We start from the raw sequence: 21,395 nt of genomic DNA, 5'->3' as shown, positions 1-21,395 counted from the left end.
TCAAAGTTTATTTGTTAAAAAAACTTTGACCAACCCTAACTACCCGCCACGAATTCAAAAAGCGGTGATTTTTTTTTTTTCAAATTCAAGGCCTTAACGAGATAATTGGTTTGAAAAAAAAAATTACCGCTTTCTGAACTCGTAACAGAGAATTATTATCGGTCAAAGTTTTTTGGGGAAAACGAAGGGTACGCCTTAAAAAACGAAAAAGTTCAGGAGTACATGAGAGAATATCCAAAAAAAAAAAAATGCTAAACAACAAACTAACTCCCATCTGTCCAGTTCTACATGAATGAGATTTTCATATACTAAAATAAGTTTAATACAATCAAGTAAAACAACATATGATACATTTGCTGTAAAGAATAGAATGCAAGACGAATGTTCTCCCAATCTAAATGAATTATGATCTAAAGAACGTGCTATAAGCAAAGAATTAGGGGGCCATTTCAGATTTCCAGATTGCTTTTCTCTGGGTTTTATTGCTTCTGATCTTGATCCCCAATCAATGAGTAATTCTGTGATGTATTTTAATGTATTGGCATGGACCTGTTCTTCAAAAAATGGTTGAAAAGAATGAAAGCTTGTCGAGGGCGATGTAGAGGGACTTCATGTCCTGCTCCTGTAACTGTAACGAATGTCAAACCCTTGTATACTTGGCTCCATCCACCAACCTGATGACAATCATATTATGATGTTTATTAGAAACAATATATGCACTTGAAGTTCCACAAGTGAATTGTCCACGGATGTACTACTGTACAACCGTACAAGTAACCCTCGTGTATTTTTAGCATCTAAATGTCTGGTTTAAATGAATTTGGTCATGTTGACATTGATTTCTCCATTTCCAATGTCGTCCAGTTTTTATTTTTCGTTTCTGAAAAATGATGGAATAAAGCAAAGTGGATCATTAAGACTGGTTGTACTTGTCTTCTGACATGGGGATAAGCTGCTTAAATCCGACTCCCTCCCTGTCTCACCCTGCATTAAGGCCGCAGGGGGGATGGTGTTGTGCTCATTGATATATTGAGCATGTTTAAATCTCGACACCATGAAGTGTGTACTTACCCTTCCCTTGTCATACCAAGGATACCAATTGCTGACGGTAGGGAGTTTCAGAGCATCGATGGAATATCTAGTAGCAGTTACAGGCACTACAGCATCAGTGTCACCACTGCACAAACAACAACCAAATGTAATTAGTACAAACTCTGAAAACAAAACCAACAGGTTAAGGCAGAAAGCCAGAAACTAAGCACCGCACAAATAATCCGTTCCTAGACTGATATCGAAAGGAAACTAGAAAAGCGGTTTACAGAAATGTCGTTCATACTTATATACTTATTAAATAATTACAGAAATCTCTCATTTGATTTTGCACAAATGTTAAGGCCTTTTACATGAATGAACAAGGAAAAAGTGAACAATTAATGCTGCCTGTATTAGACAGTCATTCTGCGGCGAGTTGTGTGAGACGGTCTCGCGGTCTCACATGTGAGACCCAACAAAAATCTTATATATTTCTCAATTTATTGTAGAGCTGATGGGTTTGTCACACATGTAAGACTGTCTCATATAAATTTGTATGGTCAGTCTTGATGTTTCCAGATAAAGGAAGACAGTCACTGTGAGAAAAAAATGGATCAATAATCGGCAGTTTTGTACCTCCGAAACAGAACATTTGTGAAGAAGAGGAGTAAATTACCTAAATACCCATATCCGCAAGCCTGCCTCGATGAGTTCTTTGTAAATCGGAAGCATTGAAAGTGGAGAATCAGCCCAGTAACTTCCAACTATGTCACTGAAATAGATGGAAGTTAAATCAACAATCCCAAGGAATTTCCACAACGATGATAACACTAAGTTTAGAGCAATTCTGACCTGCAAGTGCTCCACGGATAAGCAACTTTTGTAATATTAGCATGCATAGCCTCTTGCACTTCAGGAAGATTAAAATACTCGCTCGAATACCTCTCAGTGCATGGATCATATGCTCTGCTCATCCAAGGCTGGTGACAATTGAACAACTTTGTAAAAAATATGTCCATACACAACACAACAAAAATCCTAAACTAAACCATTTTATAGTTTTTAGGACATAACACTACTAAATTATCATTGTAATTCTGAGCCGCGTAACTTCGACAGGTGAGGTGTTGTACATAAAGAAGACATTTGAGAGAAAGAAAGTCATCAGTATTAAGTTGCGAAATTGTTACATACATAACGACCCCGTAGCCTACGCCTCATTGATCCGGTAGAGTTGCAGGGACGTGTATAGATACTATAGGGATCGATGTTTCCAAACTCTATCTCGGAAGCATCTAGAGCCTTGCTGCATGTAATTGATGGGTGTTGAGATGATCCAGAAAGACAGGAATCTCTCAGGCTCTTGTAGGTGGAATCTGAAATCAAGGCATGAGTCCACCAGTATTCAAATGTACCAATGTAATCATGGTAATCATCTGTCACTGCATTTCCCACCTGATAGAAATTAGCTACAGATGGTTAAGATTAGAAAATAAATTCGAGTGGCGAAAAGAGCCGGTTGATAAGAAGATTCTATTAGGTTCTCATAACAGGACCCAAATTTTGTCTGTGACTGTGTGAGTACAGTTATAAAGGTTTCATAATGACATAACAGATTAACAGTGATGGCCCTCCTACATTTCAGTGAGGAAAGTCGCGGATCCAAATCTCATAGCAAATTTTTCAGGCTTACTATTTTAAAACCATTTGCAGGACCTAAGTTTTAACATTTATACAGTTCCCCCAAAATGCACTGAGACGGCCCTAATGATAAATCTATATCGTATGAAAGACCAAAGGACTGATGATTTAGAATGAAGAGTAAAGAATCTGTACCATAAAGCCCTTGAAGTTTATGACAGGATTTGCAATTCCTTTGTTTCTTCTATAAATGAGTTGAGACAATTGAGGAACATAGTGGCCTGAAAATAGACCTTAAGAAGATTAGCTTTCATCATCTAACAACATCAGAGTGATTAATTAGTTACAAGGATTATAAATCACCTGCATAACTTTCTCCAGCAATGTACAACTCTCTATACTTGTACTGAGGAAACCTATTGAACCAACTTACAAGAAATTTATACGAATCTTCAGCTGCACATCAAAGTCACAGTCTCTCAGGAATCGAAAAATAAACATTATCAGATTTGATAGAAGGTAACTATAGACAACAAGAAATATCACATGTAAATTTACAAATCCAAAAAGTACAAATGTATATTCTTCACATAAAATTCACACCCAACTAAAGTCAAACTGAGATTTGAAAAGCACCAAGGAATCTAGGATAATTATATTTTTTTTGTAAAAAGTAATTAGAAAAAAAATATATACATATATAAATAAAAGAAAATGTACAAAAATTACCTGTTCTGCTATCACCAACAGTCAACAAATCAGATGATGTATTTGAATATGAGAACCCAACACCAGCTGGTGACTCAAGGAAAAGCAAATTTGCCACTGTCCAGCAATACATATACAAAACAACACAATTCTAGCACGTAAGCTAACTTAGTTGGCAAAGTCATTAAGCGGTGCTACTCCTGACCTTGATTCAAAACCCGTCACTCCTTTGCACCAAAAAAAAAAAAAAAACAGCATAATTGAAAGTACATGACAAAAAAATAAATAAAAAAAGGTGGACATGACATACCCTTGTTCCAAGAATATGGATTCAAGTAGAGAGTTTTGCCATCATTGTTAATATGGAAAGGACCAATTTCCTCGGCAGCTCCATAAGCAACAGATGAACAACCAGGGCCACCATTAAGCCATAAAACAAGTGGGTTTTTATCAGAATTTGAAGGTGACTCAGTTAACCAATAAAACAATGCTCTTCCTGCAGACTTATTAACTGTCACATAACCAGAATACTGTGCAAATCCCACATTTTTAGGTTGCCCTGGTAAAAATGTAATCTTATCTTTCTTTTGATTTGCAAATGTCACATTACAACAACCTGATAATAACAAAATCAAGCAACCAATACATACATTCATCATGGTATTTGCCATGATCTATTATTTAATTAATTCGCAAATATTGTCACAAAGACCAAAACTTTTGGGGTGAAAGAGCTATTATAAATGATAAAATTTTCGAGTTTTGCTAAAAACCTTCTCTTTTCATCTTCTCGTGTGAGAAGAGGTTGTTTGTTGTAAGTTGTAACAAGTAAAGTTGGAGTAAAACACTACTACTACTAGTCTCTACCACTAATAATTAGCCAATCAAGTAAAGAAAGAACAAATCTTGAGAATGACCCCCAACTAATAAGGGCAATGATAATGATAATCCCTATATATTGGGTGATGGACTGACTATATAATAATATAATAATATATAATTATATACTTTATTATTAAATCTGGGATTTCAATGAATAACAATTTTGTTAGCTGGAGGAAGAGGAAATTGTGGGTGAGACGTGCAGTCTTACAGGCTACAGCAAGTTGGGTGGGAACTGGGAAGAGAGCAAATATTATGTGTAAAAATCAATGCTACCCAAACTCATAAACACAAATCCCTCACAATATTTTCACTCAAAATCTTAGCTGATTATACTTTATTAGTTTATCCTAATACTAACAAATTTTGACTTTCAACCCATAAAAGATTTACGAAATCTCATTTGAGACTTTAAGCTTAGGATTATCTTTTTTCTATATAACACGGTTCATAATGACTATTTCAATGTTATAAGTGACACATTAATATAGTTATAGTGACCACATTTATGTTGTAAGTTTAAGACGTAATTTTAGACTATACGGAGTAGTTATTGTAAAGCATGTATATATATGAATATTAATTATAGTTGGCACACAAAAAAATGGAAGAAATTAGTTTTGATTCACATGACGAGTGTGATGAGTTGTTATTTAAGTGAAGAAATGAATGAAATATTGATTGATATGAGATCCCTTCCCCACCCCCAATCTACGTTCATTTATTTTGACACATAAAATATGTATGTAGTGTAATAATGGTGCAAAGCAAGCAACTTTCTGAGTTGCTTCAATTTGTGTTTATAAAAATATTGTGGGTTGTTTGACCAAAACAGGTACAACATCCACATGGAGTGGTTGATGGACTACATAACTAGATTGCCAATTTGGTGACGGTGTTCTCTTATTTTATGCCTAAATTCATTCATCTATCTAATTAGGTATTATTATCGAAATAGACACGATACAGGCACGGACACATGAAATGAGATTTCATGAAATATTGGATACGAATTCACTTCCAAGATATACCGAGCGGTTAGATTAATAATAGTAATCCCTCCAATTTTCTATTTTCTTTCTGTTGACTGTACGGTCTTAAATGCGATACTTAGGGGGCGTTTGGTTGGAGGGAATAAGGAAAGGGAAAGAGAATAAAAATAGTTGATTCCTTTTGTTATTGTTTGTTTGACACAAAGAAAGGGTAACCCATACCCCCTACCCCCAAAACCATTCTCATCCTTACCCCTCCCCCCCTTGGGTAAGCCCATAACCCCATAATCTCTTCTTCCTCCTACTCCATATTTTCACCACTCCCACCAACACCCACCACACCCTCTCACACCGTCAACCACTGCCACCTACACCTTACACCCACCACACCGACACAACCACCACCAGGGACGCCGACACAACCACCACCAGCGACGTCGCCTGTCCACGCTACCCCATATCTTCAACCACTAAACACCACACCAACACCTTCAGTAACTCTCCCACCCCCACCAACCACCACCAACACCTTCCTCGGCCACACCAGTGCAACCGCCCGACGCCGGCCACACTAGATCTGGTGCTTTAAGCGGTGGGGGAGGGGTTTTCGAAGGGTTGTGGTGGATTTTTAGAATGAATAAGGTGTTTGGGGTCGGGATTGTGGTGTTTGTTGAGGGCGTGAGGTGCGGTGATTAGGTTCGCCGTGGGGTACCGTGAGGAAGATCGCCGGCGCCGCTACTTGTGGTGGTGTCGGTGTAGATAATGGTGGCAGGTGATGGGTAATGATGGTGGGTAATGGTGGTGGAGGTGGTGGATGTTGGCTTTTAATTCCCTTTTCCTCTAATTGTCAACCAAACACCCAAGTATAATATGGGTGATCCCATTCATTTCCCTCTCTTACCCTTTCTTGATTTCATTCTCTTACCCTTTCCCGTACCAAACGCCCCCTGTGTGTTTATATTATACTCCATAAACAACCACATCCTTCGGCTACAAATCCTCCGCCAATATGATATTAGTTGAGGTGGAGTGACACTAAAAAGCTTAAGAAAGGCATCTTAGAAACGTTTCCAATCCATATCTCATATGGCGTCTTTTCTACCGACTTTAATGGACACCTGTTAAGTGTGAATGCAAAAGTTTCAAGTGCATATCCCCAAAATGAAATTGGAAGACTAGCATGACTCATCATAGACCGAACCATATCAAGCATGTTTAAGTGTCTTTCCTCATTATTGCATTTGTGAGTCGGTTGGTATGTCATGTGGGCAGTCGAAGGGTTGTTATTCATAACATGTGGGATTGAATTCATGAAATGGTCATATGTTTAATGAATGTGTTGTGTTGGGAGTCTTTGGTGGTGGTACTTGATTGTTGAGGAGACGTAAGACGGTTGGGAAACCGTCTTGCGCTCGGGTCGCCCCTTGGAGCTTCCCACTCCAAGGGGGATGTGCACGTTAATAGCTTGAGTCACGGAGGGACTCGTGTGGTTGAGGCACGACGGCTGTCAGGGGATCCGGTTGGTTTCCGAACCCAGTACGTCTGGGCGTGTCCCTGGCACCGATGGTTGTGGGTACGTCTGGGCGTGTTCCGGTACCGGTATGATGATTGCATAATCGAGTCTCATTCACATAATCATTATGTTGCATCTCTACTTACCGAGTCATCTCTTATGTTTGTGTATTGAAACCGACGTTTGTTGTGTCCGTGTAAATGTCACCTATTTTCGAGGTGGCCTGTGTCGATCTATATTATATTTCCAATAATATGGGGAGCAGTTGTTTAGAGGTTAGCTTTGATAGCATGCGGGAGAAGGGACGAGTCATGATGACATTCGAGTCGAGCTTAGTTAATTAAATTAGTATAGTAGTCATGAGTTGTATTCCTTATTATTCATTTATGTTTATGTAATTCACTAAATACTTCATTTATGTTAATTAATTGCGACTCCAATTCCACCGCCCCGGGAAACCGAGATGTTAACATCTCCCAATTACCTTGGACGAGTAAGAAAAGGGGTGTTACAATATATATATATATATATATATATATATATATATATATATATATATATATATATATATATATATATATATATATATATATATATATATATATATATATAGTAATAAGATCATCTAAGTCCACCTCTTACATTTGAGTCCATAAGTTCCCTTTAGAGCCATTGGATGAGGAAGATGGAGGGTTGAGATTGAAAGCAAAAAGGAGGGGATTAAAGCTCATTAAACCCACTCTCTCACTACCTATACTAATTAATCACTAACTCTTCCTAATTAACTACTAATTTAATATATATACTTTTCCAAACACCACTTCTCTCTCATATCTCATAATTTCACTCATTTTTTATCTCTCAAAAACCTCTCCTCTCTAAAAACCAAACAAATTCAAAAACAAAAAAATCAAAAAATTTCCCCCCTTTTCTCTCCAGCCCAACCCACCGACTACCACCACTTCCCCACCCCGCTGCCACTGATTCCCTTCCCACCGCCAATAACACACCACCACCGCCGCATACCCACACCCACCACCACCACCACCGAAACTACCCCACACCTACTCCACCACCACCGCATACTCACACCCACCACCACCACCGAAACTACCCCACACCTACTCCACTCCAGTCGCAAAAACCGCCACACAACACCTCACGACATCAACAACACCACCTTACGACATCAACAACAACACCACCACCGCCGACTCCTCAAGAAATTGAGATCTCGACCACCGACATCAACAACAACAACAACAATATGTAACACCACCGCCACCTACAACAACCACACCAACAACACCATCCTCCTCTCCACAACCCCGACCTCCATCGTTGTCAAACCCACCACTCACGGCCCTACCCGCGCCAACCACCACCTCACTGACCAACCATCAGATCTGCACCCGCTCTCCACCTACCGCCAACAACAAGAACACGTCCTCCTTAGTTTCGTCTTTTTTCTTCTTTGTCTTGGTTTGCTTTTCAAATAGCGTTTTTCAGTTTGTCTTGGTTTGCTTTTCAAATAGCGTTTTTCAGTTTGTCTGGTTTGCTTTGTCCTCCTTTGTTTTGTCTTTTTTCTTCTTTCTCCTTTTCTCCTTTTATTCTCCTTTTTTCTTCTTTCTCCGTTTTTTTTGTTCTCCTTTTCTCCTTTTATACCCTTTTTTTGTTCTGTGTTCCTCAATGTTTTAATTTTTTTTTTAATTTTTTTTTTGGTTATTTTAGTTTATAGATCTTCAACAAATGAAGATAAATTATAAAATCGGAGTATATTGGTCTTTTATGTGTAGAGATGGGTGTTCCTTACACCTTTTTCTTTTAAAATTACACTTTTCTCCATTAAAATTGCACTTTTTTCGGCCAAAATTACACTTTTTGTTGTTAGAATTACATTTTTTTCTGTTAGAATTACACTTTTTTCTGTTAAAACTACACTTTTCTCCATTAAAATTACACTTTTTTCTGTTAAAATTATTCTTTTTTCTGCTAAAATAACACTTTTTTCGGTTAAAATTACACTTTTTTCTACTAAATATGAAATATTTTAATATTAAATCTACTAAATATGAAATATTTTCTTTATATTTTTTTTCTTAGTTCTTATTTTTATTTTGTGAGATATTTTTTATTTTAGTTTTAGATGTACAAAATAGATCTAAGATTATTTGTTGATTTTAATCTTAGATATATTTAAAATATAGTCTTATTTTGAAGGTATTACACTTTTTCCACTAAAATTACATTTTTTTTTATTAAAATAACACTTTTTTCGGCTAGAATAACACTTTTTGCGGCTAGAATAACACTTCTTTCTGCTAGAATAACACTTTTTTCGACTAAAATTACACTTTTTCTGCTAAAATTACATTTTTTGTTGTTGTTAGAATTACACTTTTTTCTGTTAAAATCACACTTTCCTCCATTAAAATTACACTTTTTTCTGTTAAAATTATACTTTTTTTTGCTACAATAACACTTTTCTCGGCTAAAATTACACTTTTAGTTGTTAGAATTACACTTTTTTATGTTAAAATTACACTTTTTTTTTTGCTAGAATAACACTTTTTTCGGCTAAAATTACACTTTTTGTTGTTAGAATTACACTTTTTTTCTGTTAAAATTATACTTTTTTTTGCTAGAATAACACTTTTTTCGGCTAAAATTACACTTTTTGTTGTTAGAATTACACTTTTTGTTGTTATAATTACACTATTCTCTGTTAGAATTACACTTAGCTCTATTGGACTAATGTTATACTCTCAATGGACTTGGTCATATTCTCATATTCTCATTGGACTAACGTTACACTCTCAATGGCCTAAAATTACATTCTCAATTTGGACCGAAATTATACTTTTTCTCGGACTAAAATTACACTTTTCTGGACTAAAATTATATTCTCCTTGACTAAAAATAACAATATCATTGGACTGAAATTACACTTATCTGGACTAAAATAACACTTGTTGTCATTAAAATAACACTCGTAAAATGCTAAATTACAATAACTTGTGATAAAATTACAAAAATTCAAAATATTATTCGTTAAAATCACTCGGAAAAAATTGAAGTTAAACTTGTAAAACGCTAAATTCTCGGAAATATTCCTTAAAATTACACTTTTTGCTGTTAGAATTACACTCGTAAAATCCTAAATTGTCGAAAACTTGTCTCGAAAAAAAAAAAACGAAACAGTCGAAAACTTGTCTCGGAAAAAAAAAACAAAAAAAACCGAAACAGGAAAAATGTTAACAAAATTTTCATAAACTTTGAAGTATAAGACAAAATATGGTGTTAATTGTGTATGATAATGAATTAGTGAATGTATTATTAAAACTAGAGAGAGAAGTGAATTAATTAGTGTTAAGTGTGTTTTTTGCTTTCAATCTCAACCTTCCACCATGCATGATCCAAGGGTTGTGGGAGGGACTTATGGACTCAAAAAAAAAAGGGACTTAGAAGAACTTGACACTATATATATATATATATATAGGGGCGGGTTCAGGTACGAACTAGCTTATCGTACGAACCGTATGAACTCAGCTTTTTTTTTTTTTTTTTTTTTTTGGAGATACACTTTATTCATCCAGATACATTTTATAACATATGTAGATACACTTTTTCTACACTACAATTTTAGATTCACTTTTACACTTTTTTAACACTATTTTTTTTGCAAGTTTTAAGACTAACTCTTAGATACATTTTATACTATTTCCGGATACATTTTATATTATTAGCGGATACACTTTGTGTAAATTGTTACAAGTTTTAACCCTAACTCTCGAATACGTTTTATAATTTTTACGGATACATTTTATAATTTTTGCGGATACACATGACATTAATACCAGATACACATAATATTTCTGGATACACACGTTCATACTTCCGGATACACATCGTATTAATACCAGATACACATGGTTATACTGCCGGATACACATGTATCCCGTATTAATACGGTGTGTATTTGGGGTGGTATTTTGTGTATCCATTGCCACCACCAACACCGTTCCCCCCACCACCGCCACTACCACTACCACTGATAACAACACCACTGCCACCCCACCACTGCTGCCGCCACCACCACTGCCAGCCTACCACCACCACCACCATCACTCTCACCACCACCACCGTACCACGGTGTCAGCCACCACTACTAGATACATAAACACCAATTCTAGATACACAAACACCAATTCTAGATACACAGCCCACCACGGTATCTAGTTTGTATACCTACTGTATCCGTGTATCAATCCCACACATCAAGGTCATAACCGAACCACCACCACCACCGCAGACCAAGCACACAACGCGACAAAATTACGACGCCGGTAAGGACGGTTTCAGACTCCAAAATTTCATATCTGAATACTAGATTTACAAATTGGAAGTAAAAATATCAAAAAAAGACTGAACCAACGACATCAACTCGTCGGAAATTATCCACAATTCCGATCTGAATACTATATTTACGAATTAGAAGTAAAATATCAAAAAAATACCAAACCAGCGACATTAATTCGTCGGAAATTATCCACAATCGTCAAATATGACACCAAAATCGTTGAAAAACTCTTTGAGATCGATCCAGATGGCACCGTCTTGGCTCACTTAATGAGGAAAAAAGTGACTACCACCACTTCCACCACCTCGCATAACTTGAACAAATATATACTTTTATCAGTTGGCCACCTCTGTCGGACCTAATAAAGTTGCCCAAAACTTCTTTGCTTGCATCATTATTTCTCTATCCTTTTAATCTTGCGCATCACTCGCCACAGACCACCAAGGATAACCTCCCATCAACATGAAATGTTACACAAAATCGCTTGATTTTAACAATACAAATTAATTGATTAAAGTTCCTTGTTGATATTAGTAGATCTTAGATCTTAAAATCTCAATTGATTTTGTTAAGGGTTGGGGAAGAGGGAGATCGTGTTTCGCCGGTAATAAAGATGGCGTGGATGGACGGTGTGTAGGATGTGGCCGATGTCAGAGGTGGCGTCGAAGGTGGCCGACGCAGAGGTGGTGGTTTGGGATGAGAGAGGTTAAAGACTTGAAGGAGAAGGTTTGGGGAAAGGGACATGGTTGGCAGTATACTACAAATAGTCGGCTGAACTTCCGGCGTCGGTGAGGCGGCCGTCTGGGTGGCTTCAGGGGTGGTGGACGGTGATGTAGTTGGTGGCGTGTGTTTAGTGAGTGTGAGTGAGTGAGTGTGAGTTGTGTCGTTGAAAAGGAGAGATGTGAGATATTTATGCTTTAATATGCGTCCTTGATAAGGCTGATCTAATGGATAAGAGTGAGTTCGTACGGTTCGCACCATAATTTGGTTCGTACAGGATCCGATTCTATATATATATATATATATATATATATATATATATATATATATATATATATATATATATATATATATATATATATATATAAGGGTTCTCATAAGGCCCTTACATCTTATGAGTCCCTAAGTCCTTATAAGGACCTTAGGATGGAAGGAATGGAGGGATGAGATTACATCTCATTCAAGGGTCACAAATGAACCTCCCTAATCTCCCTCCCTAATCCTGTATAACTCCTCCTAATCTGTATAACTCCTTCCCCATTCTAATCTCCCAACTCATTTCCTCATTCACTCATCCTCTCTCACTTCTCTCATTCACTCTTTCTCTCTCATTTTCCTCCCACCCTCACTAAAAAAAAAAAAAACCAAACTGATACAAAATAAAAACCAAACTAAAACAAAAAAAAAAACCCAAAACAACCCCTCCTCCAAACACCACACCCGACCCACCTGCTGCCCACCACCACCCCACCACACACCACACCTGACCCAAAACCCGCCAACACCACCGACATCAGCAACAACAACCAACAACAACAACAACCCGCCAACAACAGCAGCATCAACAACAACCAACAACACCGACATCAACCCACAACCCCTGCGCCAACACCACCAGACCCGACGCCACCACCCACAACCCTGCCGCTTCACCTTTTTTTTTCAGATCTGAAAAAAAGACGGGATTGTTTTCGGGTTTTGATTTGTTTTTCGAGTGTTTTTATTTCTGTTGGTGTTGTCGTTGCCCACCACCACACACAACCTCTTCCTTTCTCCTTTTTTCTTTTTTTTTTAAAAACTAATTTTCAAACCGACACAGGTTTTCGTGTGTTTTGAAAATTTGAAAATTTGTGTGTTTTGTTTTCAGCCTTTCAACGAAAATTTGAAAATTTCAAAGATCTAAAAATTTGTATAACTTGAAAATTTTTAGATCTTTCAAATATGGACAAAATAAAAGGTTTTCGTGTGTTTTGTTTTCAGCCTCCCAAATCTTTTTTTTTTTTGTTATATTATTACGTATTTGGTTTTGCTATTGTTTTTCGGTTTTTGTTATTTGGTTGTTATTGTTATTTGATTTTTTTTTTCAGATTTACTTTTTTTATTTATGTATATAATTTGTTATTGTCATAGGTCATTCATACTATTAACCTCTAAAGTTATACATTGTATAAATTGAAGTTACACAAATTTTTTTTTTTTTTGAGGTGAAAGTTACACAAATTTTGGACTAAAGTTATACATCTTGTCTATTAAAGTTATACACTGCGTGCATTAAAGTTATACACACGATATATAAATTTTTCAAATTTAAATATTTAAATGTTTAGATCTGACGTTTTTTATTTCAATTATTGTTATTGTATTGTATTTCATTGTTAATTTTTTTGATGAATCATGATTTACTTGGTTTTTTTTGTTATTGTTATTTGCTTTTTTGTTTATATTTGGTTTTTTTGTTAGATTTACGGGTTTTTTTGATAGATTAACGGGTTTTTGTTATTATGGGTTTTTTTGGTTTTTGTTATTATGGGTTTTTTTTGTTATTGTTATTTGTTTTTTTTTTATTATTAGTTTTCATATCTAGTTTTCTTCTTCTCAACTTTCATCACTTTTTTTATTTTGAATTTTCAAAACTATATGTAAATACAACTAAAGTTATACTATTTACGACTAAAGTTATACCCTTAAAACATTAAAGTTATACTATTTACGACTAAAGTTATATTCTTCAAAAATTAAAGTTATACAATTTATACTATTTTGTTGTGTGTTGTTATTTACTTATTATGTTGTTATTTACTTATTTTTTATTTTTTATTTCAATTATGTCTTATATTACATTTTGATATTTAGATAATGGTTTTTTTTTGTTGGTTTAAAGTTAGTATTGATGGTTTTTAGGATTTCGGTTATATATTGGACTAAAGTTATACGATTTTGGACTAAAGTTATACGATTTTGGACTAAAGTTATGCGATTTTGTAGTAAAGTTACACAATTTTGGACTAAAGTTATACAAATATAGACTAAAGTTATACAAAAATGGACTAAAGTTATACAAATATGGACTAAAGTTATACAAAAAATGGACTAAAGTTATACAAAAATGGACTAAAGTTATACAAAAATTGACTAAAGTTATACAAATATGGACTAAAGTTATATAAAAATTGACTAAAGTTATACAAATATGGACTAAAGTTATACAAAAATGAACTAAAGTTATACAAAAATTGACTAAAGTTATACAAAAATGGACTAAAGTTATACAAAAATGAACTAAAGTTATATAAAAATTTGACTAAAGTTATACAAATATGGACTAGAGTTATACAAAAATGAACTAAAGTTATACAAAAATTGACTAAAGTTATATAAAAATGAACTAAAGTTATACAAAAATTGACTAAAGTTATACAAATATGGACTAAAGTTATACAAAAAATGACTGAAGTTGTACAAACAGTACTTATGTAAATTCAAATTTATAGTGTTGATTTTTATTTGTTATTTTTTGTTGATATACTTATATTTTTTTTTATTTGTCAACAAAGAGAAATTAAAAATACAAAAGTTATACTTTCATTGAAATTACACACATTCCTACTGGATTTATACATTTACTGAGTATAAGTTATACATTTACTGAGTGGAGTTATACGTTTAGTCCATATTTGTATAACTTTAGTCCATTTTTGTATAACTTTAGTCCATTTTTTGTATAACTTTAGTCCACCAAACTACCACCACAAAACGAGATAATAAAGTTATTTTTTCAAAATATTAAAATTAACTTATTATATGAGATTTATTTTACCCAAAATCTTAAGAAAAAAAATGTAAAAAAAAGCGAGAAATGAGAAAATAGATAAAAAGACAAGAATAAACAAAATAAAAGATAACAAAAATAACGAATGAAAAAAAACAACTCAAAACATAAAAAATAACACCAAAAAAAAAAAAAAACGTCCCGACGGCGGTGGGGTTGGCGGCGGCGGTGGTTGTGAGACGGTGGGTCGTGGCGGTGGGTGGTGTCGGGTGGGGTGGTGGTGTAGAGGAAGAGAACTTTTTTATTTGTTTGGATTTTTGATTTTTTGGGTTTTTGATTTTTTGATTTTTTGGGTTTTTGGTTTTTTTGGGTGTTTTGGATTTTTTTTTATTTATTAGGATTTTTGGGTTTTTTATTTATTTGGATTTTTTGGGTTATTTATTTATTTATTTGAGTTTTTTTTAGAGTTTGAGAAAAGAGAGAAGTGAAATGTGTAAGATGAAAGAGAAATGGATGAGTGGAAAACAAATATATAGTAAATTAGTGATTAATTAGAGTGGATTAGTGAAGGAGGAGAGAGATGATGAGATTAGCTATTAAACACACTTTTTTGGGGTTGATCTTAGCCATCCATTTTCACCATCCAATGACCCTTAATAGAACTTATGGACTCAATATATATACATGGCCTTAGTTGATCTCCTCTCTCTCTCTCTCTCTCTCTATATATATATATATATTTGAGTCCATAAGTTCTTCTAAGTGCCATTGGATGAAGGCAATGGAAGGCTAGGATGTGATGTCAATATGTGGCTACAAATTAATCCCTCCACCTTTTCTCTAATTAACTCATCAATTCAATTAACCTACCTCACTAATCATTCATCATCTCATTATTACAACCCCTCCTCCTCTCTCTACATCTCACTTTCTCCTTCCTCTCTAAAAACCCAAAAAAATCAAAACCCCAAAAAATACAAAACCTAAATAAATCATTCCTTCATTTCTTCTTCATTCACCACCCACCACCACCCCCACCCGACACCAGCTCACCACCCACCACCATCACCACCGCCACCTCGGTATTTTTTTTCGTTTTTTTTTTTTTCGTTTTGGTGGTAATTTTTATGTTTTGAGTTATTTTTTCCATTCATTTTTTTTGTTGTCTTTTATTTTCTTTTAATTATCTTTTATTTTGTTAGTTCTCTTTTTTTATTTATTTTCTCAAATCTCGGTTTTACCTTGTAAAATTCTTTTATTTTTATCTTAGATCTACAAAAATAAATCTCATATAATAAGTTAATTTTAATCTTATGGATCTACTAAACAAGAAATTTCGTGTTGTTATATAAAATTTTCGGATTTAGTATTAAAACTTCAATGTGTATAACTTTACCGAGATCATGTATATCTTCAATCAACATTATGTATAACTTCACTGACATTATGTATAACTTCACTGACATTATGTATAGCTTCAATTCACATTATGTGCAACTTCAATGACATTGTGTGCAACTTCAATGACATTATGTACAACTTCAGTGGACATTAATGACATTTGTTTAACTTCAATCTCATGTGTTAGTTTCAAATATGAATTTACATTTGGACAAGTTATACAATTCCGGACTAAAGTTATACGATTTTGAACTAAAGTTACACAAAAAAGGACTAAAGTTATACTATTATGGACTAAAGTCACACAATTTTGGACTAAAGCCAAAAAAGACTAAAGTTATACTATTATTCACTAAAGTTACGCAATTTTGGACTAAAGTTATACAGAAAATGATTAAAGTTAAACTATTATGTACTAAAGTTACACAATTTTGGACTAAAGTTATACAGAAAAGGACTAAAGTTATACTATTATGCACTAAAGTTACACCATTTTTGTATAACTTTAGTCCTTATTTGTATAACTTTAGTCCATATTTGTATAACTTTAGTCTATTTTTGTATAACTTTTAGTCATTTTCGATAAATTAGTTGGAATTTATATAATTTTATGTAACTTTAGTCCAAATTTGAATTTATATAAGTACTGTTTGTATAAATTTAGTCCAAAAATTTGTATAAATTTAGTCCATATTTGTATAACTTTAGTCCATATTTGTATAACTTTAGTCTATTTTTGTATAACTTTTAGTCATTTTCGATAAATTAGTTGGAATTCATATAATTTTATGTAACTTTAGTCCAATTTTTTGTATAACTTTAGTCCAAAAGCGTGTAACTTTAGTCAAAAATCGTATAACTTTAGTCCAAAATCGTATAACTTTAATCCAACAAACTTATAACTTTAGTCCAATATATAACCGAAATCCTAAAAACCAGCAATACTAACTTTTCATCAACAATACTAGATCTGGGAAAAAAAAGTCATTTTTTAAATATCAAAATGTAAAATAAGACATATTTGAAAAAAAAAAAAAAACAGGACAAGATTTTAAATCACAAGCAATCGAATTTGGAACACCAACTCATTTTTTTGTCTAGTTCAAGGGTATAACTTTAGTCGTAATTAGTATAACTTTAATTTTTGAAGGGTATAACTTTAGTGTAAATAATAAACTTTAATGTTTGAAGGGTAACTTTAGTCGTAAATAGTGTAACTTTAATGTTTCAAGGGTATAACTCTAGTCGTAAATAATATAACTTTAATGTTTTAAGGGTATAACTTTAGTCGTAAATAGGGTAACTTTTATAAAAACCAAATAAATCATACTACAATAATAACAATAAATAAGATTTAACAATAACAAGTAAAGTAAATCTGAAAAAAAAAAAAAAACGAACACCAACAGCAACAACATCTCCATCACCAACCATCACTTAATTTAACAATAACAAAAAAAACAAATAACAAATAACAATAACAACAAAAAAATCAAAACATAACACAAATCATACTACAATAATAACAATAAATAAGATTTGAAAAAAAATAATAAACTTTAATGTTTGAAGGGTATAACTTTAGTCGTAAATAGTGTAACTTTAATGTTTCAAGGGTATAACTTTAGTCGTAAATTGTATAACTTTAATGTTTTAAGAGTATAACTTTAATCGTAAATAGTGTAACTTTAATGTTTCAAGGGTATAACTTTAGTCGTAAATAGGGTAACTTAACTAAAAAAATACAACAACAAAACCAGGAACAAAATAAACATAAAACAAGAAATGATCCACTAACTCTCCCTACCAATCAACCGAATAAAAAACAATAAAAAGAAAAAAGAAAAACCAAAAACAAAAAAACAAAAAGCCAAACCCGTAAAACAAGAAAAAAAAAAACAAAAAACAAAGAACAAAACAGCCGATCACCAAAAACAATCCCACCATCCACTCACCCCAGAATGACACGGTGGTGGTCGTCTATGGTGGCGGCGGCGAGAAGTGCGGCGATGGCAAGGGGATGCGTGGTGGGGTCGATTTGTTGTTGTTGGTCACGGTGGTAGGGTGCGGAGGTGGGGTGGTTGGCGGCATCAGGAAGGAGGAGGAAAGACCGAGGGGAGGAAGGGGTTGTGGATGTTTTATGTTGGTGCGGCAGGTCGTGGTGGTGGCAGATCTGGTAGTGCGTTGTGGGTGGTGGGATTGTTTTTGGTTTTTGAAAGGAAAGGTGGCGGTAGTGGTGGATGGTTACGGTGGTGGCAGGATAGGCGAAGAGGGAAAAGGACGGGGAGGAGAGGTGGCGGTGGGTGTTGCGGTCGTGCGGGGGTGGCGGCGTGGGGTTGGGAGTTGGTGGTGGTGGCAGAGTTGTTATTTGTTTGGTTTTTTTTTGTTGGGAGAGAATGAATCAGGAGAGGGAGTGAATTATTGAAAGGGGTGAATGAATGAATGGATGAATGGATGAGAGGAGGTTATGAGGATGAGGAGAATTAAGAAGGGAGATTAATTGAGTTAGGAAGCTAATTAGGGGAGATCAATTTGTGGCCCTCTATCAGGATGTCACAGTGTATGGATTTTTTATATAAATGCACACAACATAAATAAAAAGCACACAACATAAATAAAGACTCCTCCCCCAAACCTAAATGTCACAGTGTCCTCATTGTGACGCCTACAGCATAGCAATCACACAAAAATCCAGCAACCTAAAGGACACAACTAACAAAAAGAATGGGAAATAACTAGATAATACAATAAAAGAAGGTACAAGGGAAGAGAATACCGGGTAAGAGCTTATGATTCCCCCAAACCAGCTGCAAAACAGGGGTACATAATCATCCTCGCAAATCCTATCATCGTCTGGCTATGAATAAACCCAAAACGTGGTGACTCGATCGAGCCCCATGACACTCGATCGAGGCACCTGTTGCCGTCCTCTTACTTTCTTTATATATCAATTACCCGCAATTGGGAACAATCAAAACAGCTCAAAGCTCTTAAGAGTCGATCATAAATCTGCGCATGTGCTACACAAAAGCATAAGTAGCACCAAGATATAACAAGAGCATATAAAATCAATGTTAAAGACCGTCTCAGCATATCAAATTTTTGATGACAATTATAGCAAAACCGCATCAAATTGTTAGTCCAACCAAAAGAGTATGGAGTATGAAAGCACAAAGTAGAGGTCATACGAGGTAATTTATCACTCACTACACCAGTAATCCTCATGAAATCATCGTCAACAATTACCTCTTGGTCAGGAGGTCTACCACTCCTAATATCAGAATCGGTGGCAAAAGAATATACTACCTCTACCAGGCTAGGAGTATTCATGGACTCATATGCCTTCTCATTCCCTTTGTTGATAAGCTCTATCCCATATACTTCAGCCTCTAAAGCATCCAACTCGGCTTTCCATATGGGAGATTCACCTGCACATGTCTCAAAAGATATCAAAGCATCTAAAGGGTCCATAGTAGGGGGCCCTTGTGCAGAGTATTCATCAATATCATCTTCAACATCAGAAACATCAAAATATGCATTATGCACAGGTGTAATAAAATGAACCTCACTAGACTCAAAATTAAAATCAAATTCAACAACTGAAGGGGAAGTATCCAAAGAAAGAGTCAACATATCATCACATGAGTCCCATTTAACCTCAAGATCTTCGAATCGCGCATCATCACTCTCCTTATCCCAAGACTCATCACAAAAGGGGTAATCTAAGGGGTCTGTCAAGTCTTCCTCATGTGACTCACTATGTGTAAAATCGTCATAGAGGGGTTCTAGATTATCATCAAAGAAGGGGTTATCAACTGAGCATATGGTCTCATCCTCTATGTTTCCCTCAATATCCTTTTCATTCTTTAAAACGGTTTCTATGGTCTCACCCACACCCTCATCCATGTATGACTGAAATGAAAAAGTGGGTTTAATGCATTCAATACCAAGCCATTCAAAGAAAGAAAGGACATCTTCAATATTCTTACCACCAAAATCTCCCATACATATGGAGTCAATATAGGCTTGGGTTTGTCTGTTCATACCTTTTATGATGGTAAGACACATAGTAAGCCGCAGAATTTTAGCCTCGTAATTATGGGAACGAATCCAATCATTCCATCTAAGCATGTAATCATGAAAGTTCTCATCTTCATCCTGTAGAAACTCGATGGAAAACATTAGAACGGTCTCAAGGAACTGATGTTCCCTGAGACAAAAGACAAACTAAACAAAAACAAACAGAAAATTTGTTGCCTCCCCGGCAACGGCGCCAAATTTGATAAGGCTAAAGTCGTATCACCTTAATCAAAGTAAACCTAAACTACTACTAACAAAATAGCTAGCGGTAAGCCAGGGTCGAATCCACAGGGAGGCGGTGATTATCTAGTTTGTTTATATTTAAATCTGTCTTAAAGTAACCAATTGTGGGGGTTTTGATTGTTTGTATGCTAACAGCTAATTGCAAGTAATTAAAAGACAAATAACAATAATATTAAAGGTCTAGGATTTCCGGTTCACTAGGTCAATTATATGGGGTCTATTAATCAATTGCTAGATCTGTCAAGCTGTCTAAGGTCATAAGATCGGTCGACTCTATTATGCCCTTTAGATCGATTCTAACATGCGGTCGCTATAATTAGATACAATCTATTTGATTATCGCAGCCTATATTAATTCTAACCCGGTCGGTGAAAGGATTAATTCGCTACACTAATTAACAACTCAGGCCTAAGTCAATTAACTAGAATAAGAACAATAATCAAACGGCAACTTAAACGATTTCACTAGCAATTAATCAATTTTCCCTTTCTAATTAACCTAGATCCCCTTCATCCTAGATGAAGATTTAGCTACTCATAGTAATTATAATAACAACAATAACGATATAAGAAAGCATAATTAAGAACATAAAAGATGAACAATAATGATAGAATAATTATTAAGGAAAGATTGATACCGTAATAAAGGAATACTTAGATCCGGAAGGAAGAACAATAAATAAACTAAACTAAGTATTTGAGAGAGTTTTATAAGGTAGCTATACTAAACCTACTGAAAATAAAGCATAAATAACCTAGGGTACGAGTTTTGGTA

The 21,395-nt window shown here is 34.7% G+C and overlaps 1 protein-coding gene across 1 annotated transcript; it reads right to left on the bottom strand.

Moving 5' to 3' along the window:
* Positions 1-282: 282 nt before the first annotated feature.
* On the bottom strand, positions 283-4,309 carry LOC141610847 (serine carboxypeptidase-like 27). The gene is made up of 9 exons (XM_074429129.1): positions 3,692-4,309; positions 3,403-3,498; positions 3,037-3,129; positions 2,869-2,954; positions 2,227-2,487; positions 1,885-2,012; positions 1,709-1,804; positions 1,072-1,177; positions 283-674 (listed from the first exon to the last, which is right to left on the bottom strand). Exons 1-9 carry the CDS (start codon positions 4,050-4,052, stop codon positions 531-533), a joined length of 1,371 nt encoding a protein of 456 aa, XP_074285230.1. The 5' UTR covers positions 4,053-4,309; the 3' UTR covers positions 283-530.
* Positions 4,310-21,395: the final 17,086 nt, after the last annotated feature.

The sequence above is a fragment of the Silene latifolia genome, chromosome 1, assembly GCF_048544455.1.
Source record: "Silene latifolia isolate original U9 population chromosome 1, ASM4854445v1, whole genome shotgun sequence".
Classification (NCBI taxonomy): domain Eukaryota; kingdom Viridiplantae; phylum Streptophyta; class Magnoliopsida; order Caryophyllales; family Caryophyllaceae; genus Silene; species Silene latifolia.
The sequence above is the reverse complement of the archived record's forward strand: the minus strand, read 5'-3'. Positions and strand labels throughout refer to the sequence as shown.